Below are 22,717 nucleotides of genomic sequence, written 5' to 3'. Positions count from 1 at the left end.
GGCTTTCATACGGGGATTTCGATAATTAAGTGTGCACCCATAATTATTTAGATCGTCGTATGGTCCACATAGTTCGTTTCATTGTGTGGTATAAGATACGTATTTATATTGAAATCTTTAAATAATAGATGTGTATATAAATTTGTTGACTTTTACCAATATTGACAAAACGTATTAGCGGTTGAAAATTTCGGGATTGACTTTTTAATAAGTGGGAAAATGGGATACATAAATGAAATAATTAAAATCTTAAAGTATAACCAAAGTGAAAGTAGCTATCTTGGTTTAAATAAGTAAGACGATCAAATAGAAATAAAAAAAAATTAGCGTAAACAATATGAGATAAGATCTGAAGTTCGAAGTCATCAAGATAATTACCAAAGTCTATAAATCGAGGTACTAAATAAAATTGATAAGATGAAACTCGAAAGGTGAGTACATGAGTTAGGGGTAAACTACGTTAAAATTTCAATAACGTCGTGCAATGAGTTTTATACGTGTACAAACTTGAGGTTACAAGTATTTGAGGATGTGATTACATGAAATGTGATAACACAAGAGGTTGTTCTTGGGTTTGATATTAACTAAGAACCATATCAACTTTATAGGAAATGACTACTTTCATCACCACAAACCTGCTTTTACATAAGAACTTTATATGAAAGGACTACTTCATCTTCCTCTACATAAGAACTCCAACAAGAAACCTTCTCATTATCTTCTTCATCTCCTTCAATATCTTCACACTTTAATTTTAATTTTCATCAATTCCAATCTTCACAAGAACTACATTACATATATCCAACATTTCAACCATGCATTACTCATTTAAGAACTATTTTCATTTTAATGGAGTTATTAACCCGTTACTTAAAAATAAAATATATAAAAATATATAAAAATATTAAATAAAGTCCAAAATAGATATATATTTTTTAAGAGTTAAATACGTTACTTTAAAACCTAGAGTTACAATTGAAATATACAATCTAGTGAGACAAGATTAAAAAAAACATCTTTTATGTAAACGTTTTATGTACGGGATGCAAACAAGTGAAAAAAGTTAAAAAAAAAAAACTAAACTTATTTAAACATAAAACCTAAAACATCTCATCCGCTATTTCACACCTCCATCTCTTTCTTACATCTTCTTCTTGGTTTTCCCGTAGAACTGAATTTTCCGTCGGAATTCGCAGGGGTTTGCTATTTGGTTGCCAAGTATTTTGTAGTGGCAAATGGCTCAAATGGAAACGTCCCCGAAACAGTTTTGGATCCAACCCTATTAACCGGATTCGTTTAGGAGACGTTAAAGACGCGTTTCTTCGGCGTTTCCGTCCCCAAACTGTCCCTGGGACGGGGACTCAACCTTAATCAGTGTTTCCGTGCATCATAGGAAAAGACTACTTTCATCAACGAGCATGTTAATAGTCAAAAGTGTGTTTACACATATGAGGTTGTTCTTGGGTTTGATATTAACTATGAACCATACTAACCTTATAGGAAAGGACTACTTTCATCAACACAAACCTGCTCCAACATAAGAACTTTATAGGAAAGGACTACTTTATCTTCTTCTTATATAAGAACTCCAACAAGAAACCTTCTCATTATCTTCTTCATCTCCTTCAACATCTTCACACTTTACTTTCAATTTTCATCAATTCCAATCTTCACAACAATTACATTACATATATCCAACATTTCAACCACGCATTACTCATTTAAGAACTACTTTCATTGTAATGGAGTTACTAACTCGTTACTTAAAAATAAAATATATAAAAAATACAAATATATTAAATAAAGTCCAAAATAGATATATATTGTTTAAGAATTAAATACGTTACTTTAAAACATAGAGTTAAAAATGAAATATACAAACAAGTGAGACAAGATTCAAGAAAAAAACGTCTTTTATGTAAAAGTTTTAAGGACGAGATGCAAACAAGTGAAAAATAAATGAGTTAAAAGTTAGAAAAAATAAACTTATTTAAACCTAAAACCTAAAACATTTCTGCCGCTATTTCACACCTCCTTCTTCTTCTTCCTTCTTCTACTTCTTGGTTTTCCAGCATAACTGAATTTTCCGTCGGAATTCGCATGGTTTGCTATTTGGTTGTCAGGTATTGTGTAGTGGCATATGGCTCTAATGGAAACGTCCCCGAAACAGTTTTGGATCCGTCCCTGTTAACCAGATTCGTTTAGGAGACGTGTCAGACGCGTTTCGCAAGCGTTTCCGTCCTCGGGACGGGGACTCAACTTTAATCGTTGTTTCCGTGCATCATAGGAAAGGACTACTTTCATCAACGAGCATGTCAATAGTTTAAAGTGTGTTTACACATATGACGTTGTTCTTGGGTTTGATATTAACTAAGAAACATACCAACTTTATAGGAAATGACTACTTTCATCAACACAAACCTGCTCCAACATAAGAACTTTATAGGAAATGACTTCTTCATCTTCTTCAATATATGAACTCCAACAAGAAACCTTCTCATTATCTTCTTCATCTCCTTCAACATATTCACACTTTACTTTCAATTTTCATCAATTCCAATCTTCACAACAACTACATTACATATATCCAACATTTCAACCATGCATTACTCATTTAAGAACTACTTTCATTGTAATGGAGTTACTAACCCGTTACTTAAAAATAAAATATATAAAAAAATACAAATATATTAAATAAAATCCAAAATAGATATATATTGTTTTAGAATTAAATGCGTTACTTTAAAACCTTGAGTTACAAATGAAATATACAAACTAGTTAGACAAGATTTAAGAAAAAACATCTTTTACCTAAAAGTTTAAAAGATTTAAGGACTAGACACAAACATGTGAAAAATAAATGGGTTAAAAGTTAAAAAAAAACTAAACTTATTTAAACCTAAAACTTAAAACACTCCGGCCACTATTTCACACCTCCATCTTTTTCTTCCTTCTTTTTCTCCCTTCTTCTTCTTGGTTTTCCGGCAGAACTGAATTTTCCGCCGAAATTCGCATGGTTTGCTATTTGGTTGCCAAGTACTTTGTAGTGGCATATGGCTCTAATGGAAACGTCCCCGAAACAGTTTTGGATCTGTCCCCATTAACCGGATTCTTTTAGGAGACGTTTTGGACGCGTTTCGCCGGCGTTTCCGTCCCCAAACCGTCCCGGGGACGGGGACTCAACATTAATCGGCGTTTTCGTGCATCATAGGAAAAGACTACTTTCATCAACGAGCATGTCAATAGTCAAAAGTGTGTTTACACGTATGTGGTTGTTCTTGGGTATGATATTAACTAAGAACCATACCAACTTTATAGGAAATAACTACTTTCATCAACACAAAACTGCTCCAACATAAGAACTTTATAGGAAAGGACTACTTTATCTTCTTCTATATAAGAACTCCAACAAGAAAACTTCTCATTATCTTCTTCATCTCCTTCAACATCTTCACACTTTACTTTCAATTTTCATCAATTCCAATCTTCACAACAACTACATTACATATATCCAACATTTCAACCACGCATTACTCATTTAAGAACTACTTTCATTGTAATAGAGTTACTAACTCGTTACTTGAAATAAAATACATAAAAAATACAAATATATTAAATAAAGTCCAAAATAGATATATATTGTTTAAGAATTAAATACGTTACTTTAAAATTAGAGTTAAAAATGAAATATACAAACTAGTGAGACAAGATACAAGAAAAAACGTCTTTTATGTAAAAGTTTTAAGGACGAGATGCAAACAAGTGAAAAATAAATGAGTTAAAAGTTAAAAAAAAATTTATTTAAACCTAAAACCTAAAACATTCCGGCCGCTAATTCACACCTCCCTCTTCTTCTTCTTCTTCTTCCTTCTACTACTTCTTGGTTTGCTGGCATAACTGAATTTTCCGTCGGAATTCGCATGGTTTGCTATTTGGTTGTCAAGTATTGTGTAGTGGCGTATGGCTCTAATGGAAACGTCCCCGAAACAGTTTTGGATCCGTCCCCGTTAACCAGATTCGTTTAGGAGACGTGTCAGACGCGTTTCGCAAGCGTTTCCGTCCTCGGGACGGGGACTCAACTTTAATCGTTGTTTCCGTGCATCATAGGAAAGGACTACTTTCATCAACGAGCATGTCAATAGTTAGAAGTGTGTTTACACGTTACTTTTAATTTTCATCAATTCCAATCTTCACAACAACTACATTACATATATCCAACATTTCAACCATGCATTACTCATTTAAGATATACATTTATTGTAATGGAGTTACTAACCCGTTACTTAAAAACAAAATATATCAAAAAATACAAATATATTTAATAAAGTCCAAAATAGATATAAATTGTTTAAGAATTTAATACGTTACTTTAAAACCTAAAGTTACAAATGATATATTCAAACTAGTGAGACAAGATTCAAGAAAAAACATATTTTATGTAAAAGTTTTAAGAACTAGATGCAAACAAGTGAAAAATAAATGGGTTAAAAGTTAAAAAAAACTAAAGTTATTTAAACCTAAAACCTAAAACCTAAAACATTCCGGCCGCTATTTCACACCTCCATCTTTTTCTTCCTTCTGCTTCTTCTTGATATTCTGGCAGAACTGAATTTTCCGCCGGAATTCGCATGGGTTTGCTATTTGGTTGCCAACAGTGGCGAAGCTTGGACTGAGGCACCGGGGGCTGAGCTCAAAATGTATACAAAATTTTACAAACAAGGAGGGGGCGGGCTCAAATTTTCGGCCGAAAAAGGCAAAAACTTACACTACGTATAAAAATTTTCCGCCGAAAAAGGGTAAATTTACATTACTGCGCAAAAACATTTGGGGGCGGGGCCACCCCGGGCCTCAATGAAGCTTCGCCCTTGGTTGCCAAGTACTTTGTAGTGGCATATGGCTCTAATGGAAACGTCCTCAAAACAACTTTGGATCCGTCCCCATTAACCGAATTCGTTTAGAAGACGTTTCGGACGCGTTTCGCTGGTGTTTCCGTCCTCAAACCGTCCCCGAGACGGGGACTCAACCTTAATCGCCGTTTCCGTGCATCATAGGAAAGGACTACTTTCATCAACGACGATGTCAATAGTCAAAAGTGTGTTTACACATATGAGGTTGGTTGTTCTTGGGTTTGATATTAACTAAGAACCATACCAACTTTATAGGAAATGACTACTTTCATCAACACAAACCTGCTCCAACATAAGAACTTTATAGGAAAGGACTACTTCATCTTCTTCAACATATGAACTTCAATAACTAACCTTCTCATTATCTTCTTCATTTCCTTCAATATCTTCACACTTTACTTTCAATTTTCATCAATTCCAATCTTCACAACAACTACATTACATATATCCAACATTTCAACCATGCATTACTCGTTTAAGAACTACTTTCATTGTAATGGAGTTATTAACCCGTTACTTAAAAACATCTCTTGTCCGGATACATGCTCTTATATATCAACTAATTCCTCATATTTAGAGGAAATATGCAACACCACAAGAGTGTTAGAAATGCTATTGAGTGTACTAAACTCCTATTCGGCAACTGAGGGTATGCACAGCTTACCTATGGAGTTAACTGGGATCTACATCGCAACAGCGTCATTATGGTTTGTTGTTGCTATGGCATGGGATTTGTTTGATGGTTTCAAAAGGAGACGCTATTGGTTTCCATCCAAGATGTTTTCCATGAATTCGGCGATTATAACCATTTTAGCTGTGGTTATGAAACTGCCAGTTAACCTAACTATCCCTGATGCCATCTCAAGTGGACCAAATAGCAAAGTTTCGAGGGGTTGCTTATATGTGCACGGTGATGTACAACTTTATGCCTTCTTTGGTTGAGAAGTCACTCTTAGAAAACATCATAGGGCTGGCCATATTTGTTATCACTCTCGTTGTCAATGGGTTCATTCAAGTAAGTACACATGTAATTGCTCCTCCGTCGTATGGTGGTCAAATTGGCGGCCTCAATTCATTGTCAGCTATAATTGGTATGCAGAACGCAATGTACACCTTTTTGATCAGCTTACTATTCCTAGTTATTATATCAATCTTTTTAGTTATAACAACTCCTAAGTCAATGGAGATTATAGAAGCTAAGTATCAAACGCTTCGGAAAAAAGTTTAAATAATCAACATCTAGAGGAGGAAAACCATATAGATAGTGTTGAAAGTTTGAGAAAGCTTGTGGAAAGATCAACGATCATGGCAGAATCTCGTAGCCCTCAATTTGTTAAGGCATACACCCCGTTATCTTGTGCTACAGGCGTCATTTGTGCAATTAATATCGTCGTGTACATATCTACGATATCTATTTTGTGGTCTAAATGTTCCACTGACTGCCATTCATTCTTTAATGAAATATGTATGGATTCTGAAGGATTCAACTCCGTTTATAAGCGGTCAACAATACTCATTGCCATTATACAGACAGTTGGAATTCTCTTGGGTTCAATTGCTCCAATTTGCAGATGTTTATATGTTTCAATCTTTAGATCGATCTCAACTCAAAATTTGAAACAGTTTGCAGTGCTTAAAGTAGAGGATATTTGGACTCGGCAGATGTACGAGTGGAAAATCATTCGTTTAAGCCTATTGTCAAGTGTTGGTCCTCGATCAAGAGCTAGTGTCCATGGTTTGAAAAACCTCATTCTAATAATTTGTATTGGATTTCAGAAGGCCGTTGTGGTATCTTGCAAAGTTATCGAGCTCGTTCCTATTGTGCTTGTTAACTTTGTCCAATTCTCTTTATATTACTTAAAGCCCACCAGCTCAAACACCGCCAATACAAATGAAGACCTTAGCAATTATGTTTTGCTAATTGAAATGGATACACCGCTCGCTCAAAGAACAGCGAATAGAATTGCAAATTCTATGAAGTGTTATAATGAGAAAGCTGAAAAAAAAAACAACACGGGAATCTTTTGAATCTTCTTGGACAACTTGAAGAACAACTTGATGCATCAACTGGAGTGGTGACATTCGATAATGGCCAATTCCGCTCTCAACTTTTGGTTGAACCTGTCAACAGCTGGAGCTTACTAATAGTAAGCTTGACATGCATTGCCGTTGCCATCCCGAACATCCCAATGGACTTAATCGATAACATGTTCAAAAGTGTTACCGAGGGGCTTTTGTACACTCATGTGGTGGAGGAATACTTAAACAGGGAAGTTGTTTATGTAAATATTCGAAAGGCGGCGGTAGACATGTGGCACGAGATTGAGGAAAACCACAAGTGGTTGAACACCACTTTAAAAAGAAGCGTGTATCAAGGTAAAATGCCAAGGAAGGTTCTTCAATCGTTTGCTAATAAAGCACAAGAAATCGTGTATACATTTAGCGCATCTATCGGTGAAAAAACTGTGGAGATGGAGGCCTTTCCCGCGAAGGTAATCCTTGCCACCTCGATGTTTCGTGTTGCAAACACGGTGATGCATGCCTATAACAGCGAAGATTTGGAAATTACTGAACACAAGTTGTTTGAAAAACTATCTTCCATGATTTCTCACATAATAGCAGTGTGCCTCACAAATCTACCACGTGTCATACGGTTGAAATGAGATGAAAAAACCGTATCTAGTGTTGCTGATGACCTTCTTGGAAAGACGTCCAAAATAGTTGATATACTTGAAAGGCGTGCACTGAATATGGATCAGGAGAAGATGGCATATATTGTTGAATGGCGTCTTCATTTAAGACAGCCTTAGAATGCATAGCATGGTTATCTTGTATAAAAAATATTCTTAGAAAGGTGTTTGTGTTCTAAAATATATTCTAACATTATGAATAAATTTGTTTATTGTTACGTGACACTCGTGTTAATTTTTGGTGTGTTTATTGAGATATGGTTTTGTTAATAAGGAAAGTGTACTTGGATACAAGTATGTGTTTGATAAACTGGCCGGCCATGAGAATTCACGTGTCCCGGTCGAGCTGGAAACAATATGCCCTTTAAGCTTTAACGAACTAAATAATGTAAACGAATTTTTTTAAACGGCGATTAAAGTTATAGTAATAAACATAACAATTAGCAAAATCATGATATAAAAATGAGTTTATGACCCAAATAGACTATAAAGAGTTTGGGCATTATAAAATAGTGGGCCTATAAAAGTTCGGGTATTCTAAATGTACATATAGTATTGAAGTTTTTTAAAAATTGTGTCCCCGAAAAACACATGCTCGGTGTATTACACGGGTTGATTCAACACTTTTAATTATAGTTTATCATATGATGCAAATAAACTTTTAATTATAGTTTATCATATAATGCAAATAAAAAAGTATAATTATAAGTATATAATAAGTTCATAAGGAAGTTATGAATTCACAATTTAAAAAGTTGGAAAAAAAAATCTATTTGTACATAATATCGCTCTATCACAATGTATGTGGAAAGAAAATGCCCTCAATAAATTATTTGGGGTTTGTTTGTATGCTATATATAATTTATTTTTTATATGCAACCCGAAAATGATGATATGATGTGACGTTATATATAAAAACACACGCACATAAGGTATTGAATTTAATTTAGGCTAGACAGAAACAATAAATTTATGCCATAACCGAACAAATGAAAACGTATGTTGTGCAATATTTATAATTAAAATGAACGAAAGCATAGCAAATAACCACTCACCGATCAAAACCCGAACCGAAATCAATCACAACTTGCTCAAGAAACCGGTTTTAACCTGAACCGAAATCGATTTTGACTTTCATTGACCAAATCAAAACGATTTCAACCCAAACAGGTTTTGGGTTTTAAACTGATTTGTGCACTCTAATCTCCACGCTCAAATTTTCAATTTTCATTTCACTTTATAACCTTAATTAAGTGAAACTAACTCACTTTTGATACAATGTGAAATTTTCCAACTTTTAGACTCCTTTCGCATCAGGCCAATTATTATTTTGGCTAATGGCTATACTTAGTTACTTACAAAAGAAGACCGAATAAATTGTAGAGATGCTCTTCTCGGTATTTAAATAAATAAGAAGAGAAAAGAACATGATAATCAAATATTACCATTGCATTGAGTGGTAGATTCCTTTGGTGCTCCATGATCTTTTGGTTTTAAGGGTCCGAAAATGAATTGAATATATGCTAATAAAGATGATCATATCTATACTTTAGTGAAAAACTTAGTGCACTTTGATTATTATTATTATTATTATTATTAGATTTGGCCACAGTAAACAAAAAGAACTATGCATTTTTCATATGTTTAAAGTCAAAACTCTGTTCCTATATGCTTCTACTATTTCTGCTATACTTTGATACAATCAATAGTTTATAATTATAAACATGCTGTTTTCTTCTAACTTGTGAAGTAGCATATTATTCTGTGCTCTTTATTATATGAGAATTAGGTTGTAACTTAGTCAAAGACAAAATGGTGGAAACCATAAGCTTGCAGTCAATAGGTTTCGTTAGATACGCATCCATCCCAACCTCTAAACATTTAGCTTCATCCGATGACATGGCATGTGCTGTCAATGCAACAATCGGGATATGCAAATCGGTTCCCATTTCCGCCCTTCTAATTGCTTTCGTTGCTTCATAACCGTCCATCTTTGGCATCTAATATCTCAAAAATATCATTCAAATAAGAAACTATCACATAACAATATAAATTATAAAGTTTCATAAATTCATTACCTGACAATCCATGAGTATCAAGTCATAAGGTGGCGGGTCCCGCATCTGTTGCTGAGCTGTCATTCCGTCTTCTAAGGGACTTTGTAAAGCTTCAACAGCCTGCAATCCATCTCCTACAACTGCCACCGTGGCACCCATTTTTTCAAGCATTATAGTTGCCACTCTTTGGAGTATTGGTGTATCTTCTGCAAGCAAAATACGAACCCCTTCAAGCGACTTTTGAACATTAACGGTCTTCTCTGCATACTGCACACGTTTCTCCCGCGCATTATCATTATTAATCGCCACTGGAAATGCCTCATTTGCCCCTGGTTTGTTCCTCTCTGAACAAACTTCAGTTAGTTCAAGAAAACAGTTGCTTACAATTCCATATCTTGAAGAAGAAACCACACGCCTCGTTTCTTCAACTTGAACTATGCCTGTTGAGTTTGAATTAAGTGACTTTTCAGAGTCGTTTGAACTTTCCGGATCCGAATGCACATTATCAATTTCAAGAAGTTCATGTGTATCAGTATCACCATGCCTTAGAGAAATCGTTTTCTCTTTAATGGCAGCTTCCATTATCTGAACTAACTTTGATTTGTATAACGGTTCGTTTACCATCAACAAATGTCCTCGGTTACGAAGCTCCATTTTAATGGTGTTAGATGTATCATGGTTTAAAACCCATGCAAACTTTGCTCTTTTGTTGAATATATCCAGGAAATTGAGCTGTTCTTTCCATATATCCGTGCTTAAATTAAGCAGCCCGATATCAACGACTATGATGAAAACCGAAGCCTCGATTTCCTGCTTGGTTATTGGTTCATCTTTTGAGCATTCGAATGTTAAGTTTTGTGTATACCGTGAAGGTATAAACAAGTATTGAAGTATGTGTGTGAGCTCGTTCCATTCACACGCGTCCCATGCGTGTACTCCAATTTTAAATAACCATTTGGACAAAATCATCCTACCCATACTTCCATTTAAAGCAAGCACTACCTGCAGTTACATTACAGTTATCTTCATAAGTTGTATTTAATAATATATAGAAATCGAATACTGGGAAAAGAACTTTGCTAACCTTTAAGTTATGATCTGCATACTTTAATTTGTAATTTTCTGGTGGCGTGTCTACTGGTGTACCGAGTAGTAGATAAAGTTGCATGAGGGTCCCCGGTCCGTTCTTCTTCACAACTCTAATTTCTCCACCCATTTTGTTAACCTGTTAACATTATTATTATTATTATTATTATTATTATTATTATTATTATTTATAATCTTTTTTCAGACTAAAACAATATGTCCTACACGAAAAACAATTTATCCCACCAGAGTTCTAACGATGCAGAGTCCGAGACCAGTTCCACCATGCCTGAAATTATTAAAAAAAAGTAACAAAAAATGTATACAAAATATACGGGTCAAAATTTAGTATTGCTTACAATCTAGTCGTTGACGGGTCAGCTTGTTCAAAGCTTTCAAATACTGACTCCCATTTGCTTGGATCGATACCTATACAATAACAAGATAGAACATAACAAATCATAAGCGTCTTTTGAATAATTAAAAAACAGAATGTATAATGTTCATTCATTCATTAAAGAAATTTATACCGCATCCAGTATCATCAACTTCGAACCAAAGAATCACTTTGTTGTCCTTCTTGCAAGAACTTTTCTCAAGCAAAAAATTACCATTTTCGATAAACGAATGTGAATCTTCACACCACCCTCTCAGAATAATGTATCCTGCTGTAAGTCAATTTCTAGTTTAGCTTTTGTAAGTAAAGCTTGATGAAGTTGTTAAATAGAACATTGGTCTTACATGTTGTAAATTTTATTGAATTGCTGATTAAGTTAGCAAAAATCTGAACAACTCTAGCAGAATCACCTTGAACTACTTTTGGCATATCATCTGATCACAAACATATTATTAACCATTAAATAAAGATTAACATGATAATTATGCTGTTATGACAAATACCCGAGAGATCTATAACTGTTTCCACATTATGGTTTTTGCACTGCACAGAAAACATATCGACCAGCCCTTCAAGTTCTCGTCCCATGTCAAATTCGGCTTCTTCCAGAACCAGTTTTCCTGATTCAACCTGCAACTTATAAGTTATAACTCTGCTAGGATATAACTTAAAACATAGTGAGAAAATGTTATAAATATTTTTAATGATGTCACCTTGCTAATGTCCAAAATATTGTTAAGAAGCCGTAGAAGAGCGGTTGAGCATCTACGAATTTGGCTAACTGTTGCGTATTGCTCGTTTGTGAGACATTCATCAGATATGAGAATGTCTAGCAATCCTATGACTGCAGCCATTGGTGTTCTCAATTCATGACTGTCAAATAGTAACATAAAACCATGCTTTAATTAATAAAAAATGTTAAAAAGAATGAAGAAATTTAATAAGCAAACTCGCCTCATGTTTGCTAAAAATTGGCTCTTGTAGTTGCTAGATGCCTCTGCTTTCCTTCTTGCATCCAAATGGCTAATTAATTCTGCCCTTAACTTCATTTCCTTTGAGACTCCATTGGTTAACACAAATATACAAACACATCCTATAACTAATATACATACAGATGCAGATATGAGTATCATTAATGTCTTAAAAGCTCTCTCATCCACCTTCCCCATTATATATTTCCTTGGAACTATTAAAACACCCACCTATAAAATCCATACACATATAAGAACTCGATACACACACATATATGTATATATAATACTTAAAGAGAGAAGTAAGGGTACCATAGGAAGTCTCTTTAAGTTCAAGAAAAACGAGTCGATGTAGTAGAGTTTGTTGCCTAATTTGGCTTTCTCTATATGAACCTCATGGTTAGGTGGTGGTTTCTTCCCATAGGCTTTTAGCAGCCACTTGGCTCCCGCTTGTATGACCGGATCTTGTGAGTCAACCGCCATCATGAGATTGGGTCCACTCGTCGAGTTCCTCAACAACGGAGTTGTGGAAGAAGTGGCCAACAACCAACCCTCTTGAGATGTCAAATAAATATGACCACTATGAAACTCAACAAGCTCTTTCATAAGCTGCCCGACACTATACAACGAGGTGGTCACGCCCACAACTGCCACTATACTCCCCTGAGCCGCATCCCGGACAGGCATAGCTGCAGAAAGCAAGGGCGAATTCGTAAATTTACTCACAGCCACATGCCATGAGGCTGCACCATATGGCACTTGAGATATCCCTGCAATATTAATCAACTCGTCTGGAGGAATCGCCTTTTGTTTCCCAATCTTCTCACCCGTGTCAGGATCCAGTGGTTCTCGGTACCAGACTGCCGATATGTTACTATGGATCGTTTGATCATTCCACCCATGATGAGACGATGACGTGTTGACATCGTAAAGTCCCGCCATTGTGTAGTTTGTGAGATCATTGTATATGTAATATGTACTGTTGTCTCTTGGATCCCTATGAAACGCTTGAACAAATCCGTTTTTGTACTTTATTGTTATCGAGTTAAGAGCTCGATGACTTGCAAATAATGCCCATGTGACCTCTCTCATAATTGCATACACCTGATGAAACAAGTTTACAAATTACAAGTTTCACATTAGTTTTCCATATATTTAACTAAAGTTTAAATAATTAACATAAACCTCAACTTGCTCTGCTTGGTTTTCTGCCTTGTTATACTTTCTGATCACAAACTCAGAGAGCTTAACTTGAGCTGTAGTTATTTCCACAGTAGAATTTAAAATACTCCACATACGTAACACGGGCCGCTGTAATAACTCATACCGCAAACCGTATGCCAAAGCATTTAATGATGCTCTTGTGTACAATCTAGTGAAATGCCATGTGAGAATTGTAAGCAAGCCTATAAGAATTGCCAACATTACCTGCACAAATAGATTTTCATTTATTAAATAAATTTTAAATTATTTTGGTTATTAAAACATACCATGATCGCGAGCCGAGCGACAAAGACACTGTAATACGATGACAGACAATTTGCATTATTATGTTGAAGGTCATCTTGTTCAACGTCTCGGTGCAGACCTCTTCGCCTGCAACGCGAGTGGCTTCTTTCCCATGAATTTACAGCAGAATGGATTTTAATGAAAACTTGTTTTATAAAAGATGCAGCCATTGTATTACATAGGTGCATTGGTTTTGTTTAGTTGATACACCATTTTATTCTGGTGAAACTAAAGTTTAAGAAAGAAAGCAGCATGAATCTTTAAGCAGAAGTTTGTTCATGAAGTGGGTGCTATTTCCACCATTAGGAAAGCCACCATATAAGTATTTTTAAGTCCAAAGAGTGGGGGCATGTGGCTGTGTTTTATTCACTTATTCCTCATCCACAATTATCTGTCATTTTACAATTGCTTCACTCTTATTTATATCACTTTATGGTCACACATGGAGTGTTTTTGTTTCTAGTATTTGTATGTCAATAATTTGTAACAATTATGTGCCATCAAACATCCATTCCAACTTCATTATTATGTATTTTTAGTATTTTACTATTGATCTTGTGATAGAGCGGAAGTAAACATACATAAAAGCGTATACACGCTCTTTTGAGGCTATAATATGTAACTTATATAGACAATTCTAAATACTGCAGTATCGTAAAATTATAAGTTTATATAAATTCGCCAACTAATAAACGTTTTTTTTTTTTGCTTAGCAAACCAAGATCAAGAAGTGTCAAAGCATTAAGATAAAGGCTTTAAGGTCAAAATCGAGGCTCCAAATGAAAGCATTTGGGCTCGGGACACATACAAATTGCGTATGACCATTTTTGTCACAACGTCCAACTTGTTATAACGTTTTCTGTCAATAAAGTTATGACTGTTTTAAGTTGGATTTCTTTATAGCCAGCTTTTTATGTTCATATAAGAATCTTGTAGATGTTTCCCACATTAGAGAATTTGAAACTTGTTAATCCTGTTAGTGAATAATCTTCATTAACCACTGACCACACACACAAAGCAAGCACCTGATGAGTGGGGTTGCCATTGATAATTTGATGGGTCAATTGGATATTTTCTTTTCATGCTAAAGAGAATCAAATAATTGGTCTAAGATACAAAAATCAAGAACCCATACACTGATACACACCTGTCCATGATAGCAACTTTACTTAGATGGGACACACACCTAATTATTAGTTTCACAAGTGAAGAATCAATTTGACAAATCAAGATACATTCATCTATCAACTGTTTATGCTACTAAATATTGTTACCATTTATGCTGTGTGACTCATGTTACATAAATGAGTTAGTGTTGTTCAAGTGTACCCGTACGTGGAATCAGTTTTCGAGCTTTGAGTTAGTGTTCAAGTGTGCATCATGCTTAAGAAAATGACCTCCCATCACAATGCTCATGGAGCACCACTTGTTGTGACTAAAGAGACCTGGTCAGCTCATTAGTTGACTTGGTCAACCTCTCATGACTTCATGATCCAACTATAGCCTTATAGCTTTTTATTTATTATATATATTTAAAAAGTTTATAGAAATTTTGAGTAATGTATTGACACATTATTTTTTTAAATTAACAAGTTTATACTTTTATTTAGCTTAAAACTTGGTTGGATTAATAAACTGAAGTATACTTCAACTGGCACACACTAAGAACAGTTGTTTTATTGTTGAACTTAAGAAATAGAACATCTGCTCTTATAACTGAAAATAAATTGTTTGTAATTGAAAACGAACGGTTACAAAAGTATAAAGTATAGAACATCAATTATAAGTTTGATTTGACACAAAATCGAGTGTGTACAACAATAATGTGATATGATATCGCTACTAAAAATTACATAATGCCATAATGGTAAACTAAAGTTAATTGTGGAACCTAATGAAATATTGAGCAAGACTTAAAGATGTTTTGGTGATAAAGCAAGAGGGGTCCTTAGATTGCTACTACAAATAGACAACGCATAGGAATGGGCGTCCCAATTTGAAATGGATATGTGGTAACGAATAAAGAGTGTACCTTGGATTGCTTTTTATGCTTTTTTTTCCGTTTCACTAAATTTGTTATTTTTTATAAAAAAATGTGTGATACAGGATATCACAAATCTAGGAATCTTAAGAATCTATTATACCTAACACAAATATTACTATACTAGTTTTTATCCCCCGTATAACGAGGGTTGTGTTTCTTTTTCGTATCTAATATTCATATTTTTTTTTGCATTTTAGTTTATGTATTATAAAAAATTAATAATATGCTTAGGGTTTGATGATGAAATAGTTTCACAAATAAATGGCATGTTATAATCCGTTTAAAAGCTATGGGTTTGGTGAGACCCATGACCCGCTTATTTTTTTTACTATAAAATTGTTTCTTATTATAAATAATATATTTTTCTTAAAAAATTGAATATTAATATTTAGTATATCCCTATTTTATAAGATTTGTATATCAAATACTTGGTGAGATTTATTTTTAAAACATTGAGATGTTATAACTCGTTTAAGGTTATCTAGGTATGGTGAAACTCATCCGTGAATTCAGGTCAAATGCACTTGAAGTCTTCATTTACAAATAAAACAATATGGTGACTTGAGTAAATGTAAGAAACAATCATAAAGCTTTTAAATGTTTCGTTTATTTATGGTGGTTGTTTTATATTATTTGTTTCTAATATTTATTTATGTTTTGAGTTTTTATTTTTTTGTTGTATGAAAGTTAATAATATACTTATGGTTTGATAATAAATTGTTTCACAAATAAATGAAATGTTATAACCCGGTTTAAAAGCTATATGGTTTGATGAGACCCAAGAGCTGTTTGTTTTTTTTACTATAAAATTGGTTTTTTAATTATAAATAATATATATCTTTTTTTAAAATAAATCATATATTTGGTGAGATTAGTTTTTTATTTAATGAGATGTTATAACCCGTTTAAGAAATATATGGGTTTGATTAGACCCATACTCATGAATTCGGGTCAAATGCATGAGAAGCCTCCATTTAAAAATCAAGGAAATCTGGTGACTCCAAAAAAAGAGGGAGCGACCGCATCGCGACACGTAGGATTTTATTGTTTTCGTTTATAAATATTACAGATAACTATAAAAACCATGAAAGTTTTCATGATTTACTTTTCCATAATTTATCAAAATTCTCTTTGAAAGTATTTTACATAATCACATTTTTTTAAAGGAGGGTTTTTTTGTTTTTTTTGTTTTTTTTTTTTGGTGTGTGATAGTTTAAATACAAAACTTCTAGAGTTTGTGATAATTCGACGGAAAACCGTTTTTTTTTAATAATGTTGATATGCATTTGGAGATAAACTTTGTTCTTCAAGGTTAGCTAAAGATAATGGGTTCTAAATGCTGAATTGGATTCACTTATAGGAACATGTTTCAATGGTTCGGGACATTCGAAAGGTGATGTTACCAGGCTATGGTAGTTGATGAGAACTGAGAAGTGCAATTTAGGTCAAGAAGAGATTCCGGTAGTAAATGATATACTTTCTAACTAAATGGTTGGTTTAAATTATGCAAACTGTATGGTAAATTAAAGAGTATAATGTATACAACAGAGAGCGTGTGTGTTCACCGGTAATAAAAAACAATTTAGATGCAAAGAGTTGCATGCTTTCTGGATTAAGGGGGTGTTTGGGATTTCTTATTTTACCTCCTCATAACTCACAAAACCCAACTTTCCCAAACACCTAATAACTTATAACCTATAAGCTATAAGGAGCAAAAATAAGGAATCTCAAACAAACACTAAATATACTATTATATATATATATATAGCAAGGATCCTAAGAGAACCCTTTGCAAATTGAGAACTATTTTTGACCACTAAAAACACATTTAAAAAAAATATTTAGAAAAATCATAAAACAAAAAATAACAAAAATTTTTAAAAAGTAAAAAAACCAAAATTCTTATATTTCATTCCAGTTTCATTAAAAAATATAAAAAAAACGTCGTATTTTACACATATGTATAATTTTATTTAATCTTTAGTTACGTAATATACACATATGTATAGTGTCATTTATTTTAAATTATACACATGTGTATAAAAAAATCATGTAAATGTACATATATGTATATATTATACATATGTGTATATAATTTGGCTAAACGGAGTTTTTTTATGAAACCAGGATGTTAAAATAAGAATTTTGGTTTTTTTACTTTTTTTATTTTTGTGTTTTTTTTATTTTATGATATTTTTTTTATTTTTGGGTTTTTTGTTGGCCAAAATGGTTCTCATGGTTCTCAATTTCAAAAAAGTTCTCTCATGATCCTGATCTTATATATATATATATATATATATATATATATATATATATATATATATATATAAATGTACAACAAGATGCTCAAGAAAAATATATAGTTATGTAAAAATTTTTGTGATTCTTAAAAGAAAAATTAAATTACATATGTCATAAATATAATAATTTACTTTCGCAATCTTTTGATCTATTACTCATTTTAATTTTCCGAAATCTATTTTAATAAACAAAAAGTTTTCAAAACAAGACGTGGGAGTCTTATTAAGTGCAAGAGGCGGCAACACATAAACAATAGAAGTAAAAAACAAAAGCAAAGAGCAAATGGGCATTATTTATTTTGGCAAAATGACTTCCATCACATTTTCAAGCTTTTAATCTTAGTAGTTGATCCAAAATCACATTTATCATATAAAAACCAATAAGAAAACTTATCATCTCTATCTTTCATTCAATTTCTAGGGTTTATTATATTTATGTCACTTTCATATTGCACGAACACGCCTGGTAAGATGAACCATTTACTTTTTCAATTTAAAAAGAATTGAAAAACTGTAATGTTTATTGTTTCACTCTCTCTTCTAAAATTCAAAAAAAAAAAAAAAAGAAAACAAACAAACAACTCGAGTGTGAGTATACGTTTATATATATAACCTACTCATTTGAACATCATGTTTATACTATATTATCTATACATATAAAACTAAACGACATAATATAAAAACATTGAACAATTTAGTTTGAAAAGTTTTTACATCGGTTATCAATGCATGTATGCATGCATGTATGTGTATATCTATATCTATACTCCCTTGATAAAAACATACATGTGTTTGTCACTTATCACCCACATAATTCATTCAAAATTTAAAACCAACTAAATCCAAGAAATATTCTTTTCATTTATTTGTTAACTGATAATTATTAAATACTAATTTCAAGGATGTAAATAAATAAACAAACACTTAAATTTTATTAAAGATAACTATTTTTGAATACTTAAACTTATAAAACTTCATCTTTCTGATTCGAGACCCGGCCCGGATCGTGTCGTTTCAACAACCAGCGGGGAGCACCTTGGCATACGATTGCGTACAATAACTTACAAAATTGATTTCCAAAAGTTATACCAATCAATATCACAAGGATTGATTTTCAAATTTCAATATTTTCAGGTTTATGATAAACGTACAAGGTAAACTAACCATAAAATATCAAATGTAGTATAAAAAGAAATTTGAATTAACTTGCGATTTTTTTATAAAACTGTTACTTTTTTACTTTTGTAATCGTAATATCAATTGTACAACTTATGAATAATATATGATAAGTGTACTGTATAGTATTGTCTTATCTTTATGTTTATCATTTTCCATTAATATTAATTGTTTACATATTCTATTTTTGTTGACATCCGAGTAGTATACTAACTAAAACAAAACAAATATAGTAACTTATTAGTGTGTTGTTTCTTTTATTGTTTTAAAACTATTACAATGCCTCTCTATTAACAATTTATGATAAATTTATTATTACTTTTTTGTTGTTAAATATTATTGTTTTTATCAATTTCTCGTTTAGTACATGGAACTTGAGCTAGTAGGTGTATAAGTGAATGATATTTTGAGAATTTAATGCATTATAAAAACTTTTGGAACCAAATATAAGCATAAATTAGTTATCCCTAGGGCTGGCAAATGGGTTGGATTGAGTCAAAACTGGTCATGGTTCGGAACTGGTTAACTAAAAAATGGTTGTTTTGTTCGGGTCGGAACGGATTAGGGTCAACAGGTTCGGGTCAGAACGGTTCCGGGTCGGAATGGGTTCAGATCGGAATGGGTCAAAACAGGTTTCGAGTCGGTTTTTTTTAACGAGGGCAACAGACGAAACGTTTTTAGTTTTTTTACTTTTTTGTTTGTTTTTGCTTTATATTTTGAGTTATGGTTTTTATTAATTTTTGACCCAATTACAAATTTTGTCCTTTAAAATAAGACGAATTACGGTTCGTGTCATTTTTTTAGTTTCCTTGCAGGCGGTGTACTTTAAACTTTTTTTTCCTACAAGTTTTGTCCTTTACGCTAACTGGGTTAGAAAAAGTCAGTTAAATACCCTCACGTGAGACGCATGTGAGGGTATATTGGTCTTTTCAACGAGGTGGTTCAGATATATTATTGTAAAAAATAAATAATATATATTAAAGATATACTCTCTCTCTCTCTCTCTTCTAGTCTTCTCTCTCTCTCTACTCCTCTCCCTGTCTTCACAGTCCACACCAACACCATCATGATTTTCTGGACAAAGGCTGCTGCATCTCGGGCCATGACTCAGATCCACCACCAACTAATTTTCCGGCGATCCCTGAGCAGATCTGAAACCACAGTGATGTTAGGTGTAACCCTAGATCCAACAGGGTATCCGAGCTTGTTCTTGATGGGTTCGGGTTATCCGGTAATTGGGGGTGTGGATTTCGTGGGTTTACGGCGGCGGGTTTACGGTGGATTTACGGCGGCGGATCTGCTCATGGATATCCAACAGGGTATCCGGTGGGTTTACGGTGGCGGCGGAGGTGGTGGTGAGAATTGGGGGTGTGGGTTTCGTGGGTCAGTGTTGGATTGTCGCCGGAGTTAGAGAAATTGGGTGATTTGGTGGGTTTGAGATCTAGGGTTAATGATTTGGTGGTGGTGGAGGTAGAGGCGAAATGGGTTGGAGGTGGCCGGATCCGGTGGTGGTGGATGGGTTGGAGGTGGCCAGATCCGGTGGTGGTGGTGGCCGGGTTTCGACCAGGTTGTTTAGATGGTTGACCGGGTGGTGGTGGTTGTAGATGGGTGGTTGACGGCGGCGGTGGGAATGGAATGGAATCTGCAACGGGGTGGGTGGGGGTATGGTGGCCGGAGTGGTTGTGATATGGTGATGGTGTGGTGATGGTGGCGTAGAGAGAGAAAGAATAAAGAAAGGAGGGGGAATGTGTTATAAATTTGCAGGTACAGGCGAAAAGACAAAAATGCCCTCACATGCGTCTCACGTGAGGGTATTTAACTGACTTTTTCTAACCCAGTTAGCGTAAAGGACAAAACTTGTAGGAAAAAAAAGTTTAAAGTACACCGCCTGCAAGGAAACTAAAAAAAGGACACGAACCGTAATTCGTCTTATTTTAAAGGACAAAATTTGTAATTGGGTCTTAATTTTTTGAATTTTTTTAGGGTTTTAATTAAGATCAAAAACCCCTAAAAAATTCAAAAAAAACCAATAAAAAGTTATAATTAAATATATAAATAAAAAACGGAAAAAGTAAAAAAAAAAACTAAAATGTTTTCGCCGTTCTCCTCGTTCTAAATAAACCGACAAATTAACCGAAACCAAAAAGTCGACGAAAACGAAACAAAACCAAAATTGAACCGAATTGATCGAAGCCGAAAAAAGATCAAAACGAAACTAAAAAAAATCGGACATAAATGGAACTAAAAAACCCGACCAAAACGAAACAAAAAACCGAAAACGAAATCGACCCGTACAGTGCGAAAATTCGAAAGAATCCAAAACCCAACCCGTCCAGTGCGAAAACTCAGGTCGACGCGAAATCTGATCCGAGCCAAAACCTAAACCGATCTCGTTCCTGTCCAAAACCCGTTTCAACCCGAACATGCCATTTTTTCTTAAGACACAAACCCATATCGACCCATATATTTAAACTTTGTCGACCTATTTAATTAAAATCTATGACCCAAACCAACTATATAAATTTTAAAACAACTTAAATTGATTCATTTGAAATAGTTTGAGTCAAAATTACCACCCCTAGTTATCCCCTGTATATGTATATAATATAAATAAAAGATAATGGTTAATAGTGAATGCTTACTGAAATGTGATGTGTTGAAAGAAGTTTCTTAATGGAAATACAATACATGATTCCTACTTCCAATAATAAAAAAGTTGACTTTGGGGGACAAAGTAGTTATATTTATATATTTTATTAAAACACCATAAACACCACTAAATATATAATTAATTATTTAGAAGGTGGTTTACAGTGACTTGCAGAGCCCGGTAAACCAAAGATTTATATTTAGTAGGATAGGTTTTGCGATTTAAAAGGAGATAACGGCGCAGCTTGTTGCTCGCTTACCCATTATCTAGATGTAGCTCAGTTTGTGTTATATATAATATAATTACTTTTAATTTAATTATTCATTGATTTTCAAATTAAATATTTAGTAATCAAATGTGAAAATAAAAAAGTTACTAAAATAGATAAGAGCAATATGCCTAAAGAGGAGGTCAATCATTCACATGTACGTTTATAACCTCAAATCTAATCAAATCGTCATGAGCAAACCAAATGCTCAAGGCAACCAATGATAAAGTGTGTTGTTGATCTCTTCTAAATAGCAAAACCAAATTATTTAAAAACAACATTCACAAGTCATGGGGTTATAACAATAGTTTTTTTTAATGGCTACACGGCCTATACACGTAACCATCTTTCTCTGCACCTACTCTTAAACTACTCTAAAAAATAATAACTAGGCTTGAATCCTAGTCTTCACTCTCAAAGACAAAAAAAAAAAAAAAAAAAAAGACAAAAACCTTTACCATCTAGCCGGAATGGCAAAATTAACATGGTTGTACTTTCTCGCCATCTCCATACGTGGATGAATTGGTGCATCCATCTCTAAAGTTGCTATGATTTTATGCATTATTGTGACTCACGAGTTAATCATAGAAGGGATCCTTGAATATGCTCTTAATTGAGGAGTCCGGGATTCTTATCATGTAATATTTCCACTTCTGTTTTAT

At 33.6% G+C, this 22,717-nt stretch overlaps 1 protein-coding gene across 1 annotated transcript; it reads right to left on the bottom strand.

Moving 5' to 3' along the window:
- Nucleotides 1–9,196: 9,196 nt before the first annotated feature.
- Nucleotides 9,197–13,958, bottom strand: LOC143582389 (histidine kinase 1-like). Its single transcript, XM_077064970.1, has 13 exons — nucleotides 13,599–13,958; nucleotides 13,294–13,536; nucleotides 12,421–13,212; nucleotides 12,092–12,339; nucleotides 11,851–12,010; nucleotides 11,641–11,767; nucleotides 11,482–11,571; nucleotides 11,271–11,408; nucleotides 11,100–11,169; nucleotides 10,987–11,029; nucleotides 10,739–10,879; nucleotides 9,676–10,656; nucleotides 9,197–9,597 (listed from the first exon to the last, which is right to left on the bottom strand). The coding sequence occupies exons 1-13, from the start codon at nucleotides 13,803–13,805 to the stop codon at nucleotides 9,355–9,357; spliced, it is 3,483 nt and encodes a 1,160-aa protein (XP_076921085.1). The 5' UTR covers nucleotides 13,806–13,958; the 3' UTR covers nucleotides 9,197–9,354.
- Between the last annotated feature and the right edge of the window lie 8,759 nt (nucleotides 13,959–22,717).

Source organism: Bidens hawaiensis, unplaced genomic scaffold, assembly GCF_021521415.1.
Source record: "Bidens hawaiensis isolate Kalapana, Puna unplaced genomic scaffold, B.hawaiensis_p1.1 tig00031549_1, whole genome shotgun sequence".
Lineage (NCBI taxonomy): Eukaryota > Viridiplantae > Streptophyta > Magnoliopsida > Asterales > Asteraceae > Bidens > Bidens hawaiensis.
The sequence above is the reverse complement of the archived record's forward strand: the minus strand, read 5'-3'. Positions and strand labels throughout refer to the sequence as shown.